This window comes from Thunnus albacares, chromosome 17, assembly GCF_914725855.1.
Source record: "Thunnus albacares chromosome 17, fThuAlb1.1, whole genome shotgun sequence".
NCBI lineage: Eukaryota > Metazoa > Chordata > Actinopteri > Scombriformes > Scombridae > Thunnus > Thunnus albacares.
The window spans coordinates 23,860,282-23,873,334 of NC_058122.1; the positions used below are offsets into that span (position 1 = coordinate 23,860,282).

At 41.3% G+C, this 13,053-nt stretch overlaps 1 protein-coding gene across 1 annotated transcript; it reads left to right on the forward strand.

Moving 5' to 3' along the window:
- The first annotated feature begins 469 nt into the window (after nucleotides 1-469).
- limd2 (LIM domain containing 2) lies at nucleotides 470-12,777 on the forward strand. Its single transcript, XM_044332311.1, has 4 exons — nucleotides 470-664; nucleotides 10,931-10,975; nucleotides 11,267-11,403; nucleotides 11,526-12,777. The coding sequence occupies exons 1-4, from the start codon at nucleotides 662-664 to the stop codon at nucleotides 11,683-11,685; spliced, it is 345 nt and encodes a 114-aa protein (XP_044188246.1). The 5' UTR covers nucleotides 470-661; the 3' UTR covers nucleotides 11,686-12,777.
- The last annotated feature ends 276 nt before the right edge of the window (nucleotides 12,778-13,053 follow it).

The following is a 13,053-nucleotide window of genomic DNA, read 5'->3' on the forward strand; positions in this document are numbered from 1 at the left end:
TGCTTCCATCTATGTTCATCAAATTACCATGCACCTGTATATTATAGAGTTACCCATCAATACGTATACTGTGTATACTGCATTATACATTTATTGCACTAATATAATCACTCTCGTATCATTGCCATTATTATTATAATGTGTGTTGCTCGCTGACTGTGCTACTCTACTCTGCAAATTTGCCTCTTTGGGGACAAATAAAGTGTTCTGAATTGAATTTAATTGACTTGAAATTTGGGCACCTGACTGTTTTTTTTAAGACAGACTTTAAAAACCTGTGAACTTGTCCTTTAAGTAAAGAATCTGATAACTTTCCACAGATAAAAATCGCTATTAAACTTAGTTTTGGGCTCTATCGCTCTCCATAGCAACAAAGTGGTACGAGCGCAGCATCTCGGGGACGAGCTTTTTTTTTTTTTTTTCGTGAGTGCGCGCTCTCCCCCCCCCCCCCTCTCTGCCGTTTTTCGCGAGGGGCGGGGCTAAAGGGAGACACATATCGGTGGGGAAACAAGAGTTCCGACACAAGAGAGAACCGGCACCGGGGCCACCGCGCACAACAAAAGCCTCCCAGAAACGTGAATGAGAGCGCAGCAGACAACCTCCTCCGGCCTCTGAGTGAACCGTTATCAGCCCCGCCGTGTGTCGCAGACCAGAACCGCAGATGGTGAGTGTTTTCCCCCCCGTGTGTGTGAGAGTGTTTGTGAGTGTGTGTGTGTGTCCGCAGCCTCCCCTCCCTCCGCGGCTCTCCTCTCTTTTGCTGCTGCTGCTGCTGCTTTTTTGTGAGAGATGAGGTGAGGTGATGATGTCCGTTTACTCGCTAAAGGTTTAGCTAACCGGGAGCCGGGTTTTTTTTTTTATTTTATAGGCGGCTGGATGAACGTTGGATGATATTACAGTGTGTAGCCTTGCTTAAAAACAACAGAGCAGCTATTTTTTTGTAGTTAAATTTGGAGAATATTTAAACACCCGCCGTCGTGCTGCTCCAAAAAAATGCTAGCAGCGTGTTGTTTTAATGTGCATTAGTTAGCTAGCTCGCTGGCTAATTAATATCAACCAACAAGGTGATTCAAAGCTACTAAATAATCCATTTAATCAGCACACAATACCCCCGTTAATTTTAGTAGCCCCCTCCTTTCTAACAGATATTTAAATTTTCCTTCTTAATAGCCGATTTGAAAATTGATTTTTGCTGTTACATCATGTTTTTGTTTTGTCTGAGCAGCCATAGCAGGTGAATAAGTTCTAATAATAAGCAGTCGAGCTGCAACGACTAGTCAATAAATCGATTATTTGCCAACTTATAAAATAATCGAGAACGAGTTTGATATCGAAAATTACTCCAAATGATCAAATTCTCTGCTTCCAGCTTCTTAAATGTGAATATTTCTTTGTTTTTTTTCGTCTTCTATGTCAGTAAACTGAATATTTTGGGGTTGTGGACTGTTTTTCTTTTTTGGACAAATTCAGACATTTGAGGACTTTATAGATCAAACAAGTAGTCGATTAATTGAGGAAATAATTGATAATGAAAGTAATCATTGCATGCAGCCCTATTTTTTTTGCAGATAAGTGTGATTATACTCTAACTGGCAGGGTGTAGGCTCCAACCTGCTGAGTGTTACATAAAAACAAGCCTATACAAGCAGAAAGGCATTTCCACCAGATATAACCCCATAGACAATGCATGAATAACACTGAACAAATAAGCACATTAATAAAAGCAGAAGAATTTAAAGCCTGCTGAACATAATTTAGTCAGCAATACCACGCATACAATGGAGCTGTGACGTGTACAGCACACTCTGATTGAAAGGCTTTTCCCATATTGACCTCTTAAAATACGTTTACACACATTAGTATCCCAGTTTTGATCATACTTAGGTTATGATGATCACAGGAAACATGAAAAACCTAGTCACTCATATCCTTTCTTGCAACATCAAGGTTTCTGATCATCTCCATGCAGTTACTCAACATCTCAGTCACATATGTCTGTACCAACAGAGCATGATTAGTAACCTGGGTAAGATTCCCAAAACAGTATCCCTGTTTCAACCGCCGTGTTTTAAGGTTTCTTTAAACCAAGGGCTCATCAGCTTTACATGTGTAACTAATAAATGGGATACTAGTGAAACAAAATGGTCCTCTTAAATGGGGACTATGTAGAATCTAAGTGTGTCCCTAGACCCCATTTTTGGGAACCACTGGCCTATAATTAATGTCTGTGTCTCACTTACAGCAGCTAATGCTGAATGGATGAGTAACTGGGTTAAACCTCTGCGTTAATCAGCATTAGTCTAACACTCCAGGTGGAAGAAAACATGCGTTTGACTCATTTTACAAATTTCTCCCCCTTGTTTGTGTGGTCGAGCAATTTACAAACCGCTCTGTGGTCTGGTGAAACCGCTTTTTATCCGTTCAGGGCACCACAACTACAGCAGTCTGTCATTACAGACCCGGCATATGGCGACGAGGCTTAAGTAAGTATATGGTCATTTTCATTTCCTGCCGCCGTCAATGGGCTGCCTGACTGTAATTTCAGTCAGAGCTGACAGGACAGATTGACACCCTGCTCTGTTGGCTGATTTACGTCAGCACTCTGGTGGATTTGAGAGGCCGTTGTTTCGATTCGCCGGACTTGTTTGTCCAAAAATAAATAAATAAGTAATGGCAGATTTAGACAAATCACATACAACGTGCCACAGTGGCCAGCTAATAAACATTTATTTTGTTTGGCCTTATGCTCTCCTGTCAAACAATTATCATTACCGGCACAAAAACCTGATTTGCTGGGCATGTCAGCGGCACCATATGTTGGGGAGGGGGGTTGTTTGCCTGCTGTCAGATGTGCAGAACAGTATTAAATGGGTCGCCAGCAGGTCCAAGCCACAGAGCTGCAGGCAAAAATTTTGCAGAGTGATGGTTTTAACTAGCTACATACCTGTATTTCACATTCCTATTCCCTATCTTTTATTTGTACTGTTAGAACTGGCTTCAATAATGATAAATACTGCCAGTGTGTTTATGTGAAAGAAGGAACACCCATTCATTTCTGGAAAAAGGTGTTTTCTGAGTGTGATTTTTTAAGCTTTGAAGAAAAGTGGTTCCTGTTTTTTTTGTTGTTGTTTTCTGACGTGTGCTGCACATGAACTTCATGTTTTTCAGGCCTAGGTGAAAACATTTTGTACGTCCCAATCATCTGACAAATGTCTTATTGCCAATTTTGCACACACACACGCAAGCAGTTCACCTCTTTTTTTTTTTTTCTTCTCCTCTGGGGAAATACAATCCTCACTGTAGACTTCTGGCTCAGACGTTTGAAGGCAAAGACTTAGCACATTCCTTTCACTTTGATTTGTTCCATTTATTTCATTTCCCTGACATGGTTCACTGCAGTCTACTGGAAATCAGATCTTATTGTATTAAAGGTTCAGTTGCACAACCAATACAGCAACAAATCAGTCTCAGTTTTACAACAGAGGGGAGATAAGAAGCTTTGGCATTATGATGATATGATATTTCATGTCTTTTTAGTGCTCCTCAGCCCTGCCTTCTGTCACAGAGGTCCATGTGGCTTTTCTCAGTACAAATTGTACTTTTGATCTAAAAAAGGAACATCAGCCATTCACTCACATTTGTTCAAATCTTTTGTGGCTGTCAGCAGCACTGATCTAATGTAGGTTATCTGGTTTTTGAATAGGAATAGTTTACACAGTGTTTCCCACAGTATCATCAGTCGGCAGCCCAGCAGACGTCTGAGGAGACACTTTATGAGGTTTGAAGAGGGAAATATGCTCACTGTAACTTACATGATCGTCATTTAATCTTGGGAAATAACTACTTAAGATGTCTTTTTTAAGGAGGGAAAAAGTTGCAAATTTAATTTCCCCTGTCCCTTGTCCATCTCAATCAGCAGCTAAGGAGTCTTCAGTGTGTGTGATGGAAATTTGCTGCGTTCGCCGAGCAGATATTTGCATGTTGTTGTTTTTTTTGTTTTTTTTTCCCCAAGACGGGATGGGGCATGTTATCCTGAATTCCAGCCCTGGAGGAGAATTTGGTTGTGAAATGTCCCCCCCCTTCTTCTCTGACCTGTGATAACATCTGATCAGTTGTAGCCCCTTGAGGCTGATTCTTCTCTATCTTCAAGAGAAACTTCAGAACGCGGCGGCCGCTCGCTAACGTCAAGTCAACACAGGCTCCCGTTCTTCAACACATTCTTTCTCAGACTGTCACTGGGTTTCTTTTGCAGTTTTTTAAGAAGAAAACATAAACAGACCAGCTGCTGCAGCATACCAACACCATCCATTACCATCGCTGAACATCACAGACTTGCACACCGTTTGGTTTGGGGGAGGGGGGGGGGGCACTGGACGGAAAAACCAGACGTCATAAAATTTTATTTAAGAACACACGTTTCACATTGTGCTAATATCGCATTTTATGATTTGCAAACAGTCTGTGATCATGTTTCAGTTTTGAATTAGACAGATCATCAACATCATTATCAGACACTTTAAATGGTTTTAATTGTGTCCTCAGGCGTGTTCCTCAAAAGAGTAACAAAAGGGAAACACACGGCTTTTCAGTAGAGTTAGAAACACATTGCGGTGCAGAAAACTTGCTGACTTCTAAGTGCTAATAAAAATCAGTATCACCCTCTGTGTCTCAAAGGGAAGCCTGCTTCTCAGAAATGACGTGTACATGTTAAAGTGTTAAGTCTACTATCAAAAGGCTGCAGAAAAGAATAAGGAAGCTTCTTAAATGTTTCTCCAGTGCTGCAACGATTAGTCAATGAATCGATAAGTCGAATCCCAGAAAATGTTTTATTTAGGACATTTTATATCATCGGCAAATATGCCAAATGTTTTCTGATAGCAACTTCTCCCTGTAAACAGCATATCTTTGGGTTTTTGACTGTTTGTCACACAAAACAAGACATTTAAATAGAGCTGCAACAATTAATCGATTAGTCGCCAACTATTTTTATTGGGTTTTTTAAGAAAAAACGCCCAATTTCTCTTGTCCCAGCTTCTTAAATGTGAACATTTTCTGGTGTTTTTACTCCTTTATGATCACGACAAAACAAGACTTTTGCGGTTGCATCTCAGGCTTTGGGAAACAGCCATCAACATAATCGATAATGAAAATAATCATTAGTTGCAGCTCATCATTTTGTGCTCTGTGAAATCATATACATGCACAGGATATTAAATGATGACGGAGCTAATTGTCAGTTGAAGCTCCACATTTTTTTTCCTCCCTTTTTTTTTTTTTTAAGCGCTTGTTACCCTGCATAAATAAATATAGCTGTATGTTTGGATAAATACTTAATGAAATTTTATCTGGATCTTGGCAGCTTCCCCAGACAGGAAGTGAGAAAACAAACGTCAGTCAGCTGACTAAAGAGACACACACAGACACAGACACACTCGATGTCCTGGCCTTTTGCAGGAAAAAAAAAAAAAAAAATGCCCCGTCACTTTCTCGTAGCATACAGGAAGTTCAGAAAAAGGGAAGAGAAATACCAGCTAACAAAATGCCCAAACACGCTCTCAGATGTGATGACTCTACAGACTGTTGCGGTGAACCTCCCATCTGCACGTCAGCGTATCCGCACGCCTTCGTTCTACTTTATTATCAGTTTCTCAACCAGTCAAGTGTCAAAACATGACGTTCGGCCTTTTTTAATATCACGGAAAAGTCCTTTTTTTTTATTAACTGCATACCAATTTCGTGTGTTTTCATTTTTTGCGTCTCAGGCATCTTTTCCACATAACTTGCTGCTCAGTCTCTTCATGTTCAGAGTAATTGATGGGAGATTGCTGTCAGGAGGGAGACTATATATCTTCCCTGCAGCAGCTGTTTTAGTTGCTGGATCCGTGCCATCGCTTTGCCCTGCAGGAGTAGTAAGATGCTATCTGCAAATAAATATTTAACTAATATTTGATGTTACAAACACTGGACTTGGACTGCACCGTACAGCTTATTAACACACTTTCCATGAGTTTCTTCACATTTGTTCAAGTTTTCTCGTCACTCCGCCGTCCCAAACGATTAAACAATGATCACATATCTAAAAATAAAAGAGGAGAGAGCGGGAGCCTTGTTTTTTGGACTAATGACATTGTTAACATAGCGACTGCTTTCCCTTGTAGGGGCCTGCTGCGGTGAATCGTGCACTACGGCGTGCGTTCGGGGGGGGATGTAAAATGTGAAGTAGGGGTTGTGTTGTGTTGTTTCCATTGGCGCTACAAAGAGAAGATGCTACTTCTCATTTGCACTCTTCTTGAACAAATCAACCTTTCGCCCTCATAATATTCTTTGAGGTCGTTATAACTGTTGAGATTTACGTCAGAGGGATACAGCTCTTGTAAACACTTGAGATTTAGACGAGAGGGGTCTGGTGTGTGTGTGTGCGGTGGTGGTGGTGGTGGTGTGTTGGAGTCTGTTCAACTTCCATAACAGCACAGATTATTTTGAGGTCGAATGCTTTCTAGACTACATACTCGGATTCTCTCCCTGTTACATATTTTCCTGGTTCTGATAGAATAATAACTGACTTTCGGGGTCACTTAACTCTCCTGTCACATGGGTGGTCTGTGCCCTCGGGGGGGGGTGGGGGGGTGGGGGGTGAAAAAGCAGAAGGATTTGTGACAGTCCTGGTTTTTAGAAAAGGTCAAAGCCACTACCTTGTTGTTCAGTGTGCAGATTATAGCTATTATACAGTTGGCTATAGTTATAGTTTAAGCAAATATGCCAAATATTTGCTGGGTTTAGCTTCTCAAATGTGGTGATTTTAGTGCTTTTCTTTGTCCTACATGATAGGACACTGAACGTCTTCGGGTTTTGGACTGTTGTTCCGACCTTTAACCTCGACTCTGGGAAATTATAACTGACATTTTCACTGATTTCTGACATTTTATACAGAGAGAAATAATGGGCACAATACTCGATTTAATGAAAGTTTAGTTGCAGCCCCCCCTCCTCATGCAGATGAAGCTGCAAAGTAGCATATAACAGATTAAAAGGATAGTTTGACATTTCTGTTTTTCTGATGAGAAAATGGATACTGCTCTCATGTTTGTACAGTAAATATGAAGCCAGCAGGCAGTTAGATCAGCAAGGCTTTAAGACTGGAAATGGATAACCTGGCTCTGTCCAAAGGTAACAAAATTCCCCTACCAGCACCTCTAAAGCTCACTAATTAACATGTTATTTGATTTAAGCTATACAAAAAAACAAGACATGTAAGAATATCAGGTTGTGGTTTTTACGTGCCAGACTGTTTATTTCCTGTCTTAAAGCAAAGCTAAACTAACCGGCTGCTGGCTGTAGCTTGATATTTACTGTACAGACAACAGAGTGATATCAATCTTCTCATCTAACTCCAAAAAAAAAAGCAAATAATAACACTTCCCAAAACTATATCTTATTTTAAACAAATTCAAATTAGAAAGGGGAACCGGCAAGACTCTACCAGAAGCTCCCAGGTGGCTGCAACATGAACACACACACACACACACACACACACACACACACACAAACAGGCAGACGTGCAAGTGTGATTAAAAATTTAAGCTCGTACTCAAAGAGTGTGAGGGATAGATGCTGTGAGGTAAGAGTTGAACCCCTGTTGCAAGAAGATTTCAGCTCTTGTGTGAAGGTGCTCTTTGTTTGGGGTAAGATACGAGACTCCAGCTGGCTCTGGCTTCTGCTGTGTCAAATCGCCCCACAGTTAACTAATGCTTCTTTATTTTATGCTCCACATTGAACACCTTGTTCTGAGCTCAGACAGTCTCTTTTTTTTTTTTATTAATCAGTCAGACTATTGTGTTAATCTGGCTGAACGGAGGTTGTTATTCTCTCGTAGTTTCCGTCACTCGACAGTTAAAAACGCTCTCAAAGAACAACTGGTCATTAGCGGGCGTTTATTGGGATGGAAGTCTGTTACTGCTGCTGCTTCTGTCTGTCAGTCCGTTGGGACTCTCTCACAGAGAGAGAGAGAGAGACAGAGGAAGCCAGATGTGTCATAACAGCTTCCTGCCACATTCGAGTCGTTTGGTGGCAATTGAGACACATGTACATATAAGGCAAGAGAAGACACGATGGCACCGGCTAATCTGAAGTCTTCCAAGTGATCTGAGTATATGTGTTTGGAATGCATGCCTATCCTCCTAACACGGTAACTAATCCTGTTGTGTTGTTTTTACCACCAAAAAAACCCAACAAAAAAAACCAAACATGGCAGCTCTTATCCCTAACTCTGATTAGAGTTGATGCAGAGCATGTTTTTCCTTTTTTGGTTGCATTTATTTCATATTATTCACAAACAAAACCCCCTTATCGACCTCGTTTTCATGCTCTTACGGCTTTTCCGCTACATGCGTGCTGTGAAGACTTGAATTTTCAGTAGTGTTAAATAATTTTTTTGAGGAGATCAAAGACATGCTCTGCTGCAGGAACAGGAAGTGGTCGAGCATGCAGTGTGCAAGATAACCACCACCAAGGAGAGACAGACAGAGAGAGAGAGAGAGCCGCCTTGCTAGCTTAGCAGCAACATGAGAAAACAAGCTCAAGGTAACTCAGGGATGAAGAGGAGACGGTTGTAGATGTGATTGCATCGACAGGAAGCTGCGTGGCCTCACTGCTAATGAGCCAATCATTTCAAAAGCTCGTCTTCCGGTCGTCACAAGTGTAGACAACACCCTTGTTTTCTCCTCCTACTAAGACGTTGAGCGGCGCATTAAGGAAAAAAGGTCAAAAATAGTATGCAAATTATAATTCAGAGGTAACATGCAAATTCAGAAGAGATGTAGAGATAAGGCCGGTCGATATGATAATGTACAGTATGTAGTTTACACAGAGACCATAAAGAGATATCAACATACTGTTTACACTGTGATATCTATGACTTTATATCTCTATGATTAGTTGATTAATACATCAGTCAATCGACAGACAATTAATCGGCAACTATTTTGATAACCAAATCTTTTTAGTCATATTTCTTTAAGCAAACATTGTGGGTTTTAGCCTCTCAAATGTGATGATTTATTGCTTTTCAGACATGGTTTTGGACTGTTGGTCGGACAAAATTATAATGTGCGTTGTCACTATTTTGTACACTTTTTATAGACAAAATGATTCATCGATAATGAAAAGTTGCAGCCCCAGTGTTTATATTTGCAAATCATTGAGCAGGACTTCCTTTTATCAGGATGAGTCGTGTGATGACCAAAGATTATGTCAGTGATTAATTGTGAAGAGAGGACATCCACACACAGTTTTCATCAGTTTATTAGAAAAATTTTGACCATAATTGGTCTTTTTCAAGTTTAATACAGTCGTCAGATGCAGCCTTTAAGTATACAAACACCACGTCATCAGCAAGTTAAAAGGACAGTATCGGATTTGTTTTTTTTTTTTTGCTTCAATGTGAAGAAGCGCCTTGATTATTAAAGTGTTTAATTTGCTAATTAGATTCTCACTAATTTGTATAACATCATGAAATGAAAGTACACGTACAGATGACTGTTTCAGCTGTTTGTTTTTATGAGAACAACATAGTTTGTTTGATTTCACGGCTTTGGATCTGAACTCGTGTCAGCAGGTCAACAGTTTCATGAGGCAGATGGATGCACATACTTCATGCTGTCATTTCATTCACCGCGGCCGACTGTGGATTTGTTATATCGCTTGCAAAGCAGGAAATTTTTTTTTTTTTTTTATTTTTTTTTTTTGCAAGTCAAAAAGGTAACAGACCTGCTAAAAAAAAAAAAAAACGAAGATCAGCATGTTCTCTTTAAGATACCAAAGAGCTCCCTCTCTTTGCAACTCTGGTAGCAGCCCCTGAACCCCTCCTCCTCCTCCCCCTCCCCCCCTCTCTTACATCCAAACCCTTCCTCCAGCTCCAGCCAAACTGCCTTACATAACAGGGTTTTAGCAAAGTCTGCAGTGGACTTTTTCCCCCCAGCCGAAAACAGAGGCCGCCCTTCTTCCCCTGCACACTGGCTTTTCCATGGCACTTACTGTGTGCGCGTCTGAATGTCTCTCTGTCTGTTTATTATCCGCTTGAACTACCTGTTAGTCCTGCTTAAAGATGTCACCGTGCTTGTTGCTGCCGGGGGACCGGCTGCAATACTCCAGAGGGCAGATTCAGTCATTTACTACTGTGTAACTTTCTCCTGCGTGAGCTCATGCAAGCCTCTTTTTTTTGTTTTTTTTTTTCCCCCCCTCTCTCTCCCTCTCTCTCTCTCTCTTTAACCTCCTGAGTGCCTAGAGGAAGTCTTTCAAACGCTCCCGTCATAGTGAAACAAACTGCAATTACGTGACAAAAATATCAACACCTACAATGTGGTGACTTGTGCTTAAACGGCAGCCGTGAGAATTATAAACCTTCCATCGTGCGCGATCGCAGGGTCGAGTGAAAGAAACGCTTCATTACATGCATAGTTAGAAAAAAACACTGAGTAGTTTTTTTTTGTTTTTGTTTTTTTTTTAAAAGGAGACCAGAAGTGTTGTTTCATGTAAAAACCGCCCTGTGAAGTTTTCTCAGTCGTGAGCTGTTGTGCTATGTGTCGAGGCCGGCCCCATGCGGAGCGTCCCACACAGCTCAGCTCACATGACCAGACAGCAGACGGCACCTGATCCTCTCCCAGGGGTGCAAAAGAGACAGATGGAGCAAATAGAAAGAGGAGGGGAGAGATAGAGAGAGAGCGAGAGAGATCAGATTGACAATGCTAACACACTGGTGAAGGTAATAAGAAGACAAATTAGATTGGTGGTTTGACCTACAGCCTTGTGAAGTTCTTAGGAGTCTTACTTACTGTTGGTCGCACTTATTATTATTTGTTGTTGCGCTCAGAGGCACAACAGGAGTCTGTACACACATTAAATGTTTGTTTCTCCTCCTTTTTTTTTTCTCTTTCAGGACACCAGAAACACCAGTGAAGAGAAACCTGTCCAGCGATCTAAGGTAAATATGCGTCACCTTTCTTCTTCTTCTTCTTCTTCTTCTTCTTCTTCTTTTTTCTCAGTCCTCTGTTCATGTGTGTGCGTGAGTCTCGCCCCACTTCAGTTCCATTTTCATCATCAGCCTTTTGATCTCAGAGGAGAGAAGAGGAAGTCTTTTTTTTTTTCCTGCATTTGGTGTCTTTTGTAAATGCATGCTTTCATCTAGAGAGGCCTTGTTTGCCTCTTGTTTGTGTTTGCGGTTGTAAAAAAAAAAACAAAACAAAACAAAAAAAAGGCATATTTATGTGTTCAGTCCTTCAGCTTTAAGACTCAAAAGGAAGTGTGTACATCATGTGAGAAGACGGTCTACCCAATGGAGAGATTGGTGGCCAACAACCAGGTCTTCCATTCATCATGCTTCTGTTGCAAGCACTGCAACGCCAAACTCAGGTGACTATTAACCGCTTTCACCGTTTGTTTACAAGACTTCCTGTACTTTTTTTATTGCCTTCCTGACTCCCATCGTTTCTGTTCCCTTCTTCTTCTTCTTCTTCTTCTTCTCCTCTCGGCAGCCTTGGCACCTTCGCGGCTCTCGCGGGAGAGTTTTACTGCAAACCCCACTTCCAGCAGCTGTTCAAAAGCAAAGGCAACTACGACGAGGGCTTCGGACGCAAACAGCACAAAGAGCTCTGGGCCTCCAAGGAGTCAGAGAATATAACAAAGACGGCATAATCATGTCTGCCTGTGACCCGACCCATCCCCATCCCCATCCCTCTTACTTTCCCTCCTCCTCCTCCTCCTCCTCCTCCTCCTCCTCCTCCTAACACCTTCAAAATACATCATGAACACATGCCCCCACATATGTCGGGGGTGTTGTTAAATCACCCATGCGCTCACTAGCTTTTTAAACGCCATCAGAACAGGTACATGCACAAACAGCTATGAAATTACAGGCCAGTTATAATCCATACCACTTCAAATTGATTTCGGGGATATTCCTTTTTTTGATTTTTATCTTTTCCAATTTCCTGTTTTGGAATTGGTACTTGATTGTGACCAAAAGCCTTCTCCGGTACGGGGAGTGTAATAATTTCTTTTAGTTTTTTAAATAATTTGCACCCTTTTTATTTTGAATAACTGTATGCTCAGGCAAACATATCAAGAGAGGGGTTACAGAGCATCCATGTTTTGCAGTAGAGCATACACTCAGGTCAATTTTCAGAGGGTCTTCATTTGCGATGTCACCCGAGCATTTTTACACAAAACAAAAAAAAAAAACCACACAAATCAAAATAATAGTCCTCAGTATTGTGACTTTGCTGTCAGTTTGTCAGGTTCAATGTATTTGAGGAACTAACAGGGTACAGAGTACTGTAAAATAACCGCACACATCAGCAACAGCTCACCTCTCGTTTTGTTAGTTTGTGTTTAGTTTCACTATTGTTCGCTTCATCCCATGGTTCTGGTTTTTTTTTTTTTTTTAGTGCCCAGTTTGAGTCTTATCCTTGCATGTTGGTATGACTGGGTCTTAATAGCCTTATCTTACGACTGTATCGACCTTTTTGTGTTGTGGATGATTATTATCGTCTGTTTCATTTACGCATAGCAGACCCACTTTTTAAAAAAAAAAGTTTTTAGGAGCACTTGAGTTTGGATTTGATTGATGTCACGGCATAAGTTTGATCCTCTCTGAGCTTTTATGGTTGAACTTTTAACAGAATACTCAGATTGTGTTTTGTAAACTATCTGTACATAGAGCTGTCGTTTGTGATTAGTGAACGTCCCCCCTCGTTGTCCCTCGTCCCCCCCCCCCCCCCCCCCCCCCTCCCCGTCCCCCCCCCAGTCCCCACCCTCCCACCATATTGTACTTGCACATATGACCACACATGATCACCAGACCAAGATGTTGATAATCACAGGGAAACTGAAGCCTCGTCCGTAAACATCCCTCACACACGCCGTCATGTTAAAAGCATTTTAGGGAAGTGTTTGGTTAAATTGATGAAAGCAGTTAACATGTCTTTATATCCCACGAGTGACGCGAATGAGGATGTTCGACGGACGGAGCTTAAGCCTTCGCAAGAAACCACACGATTTTTG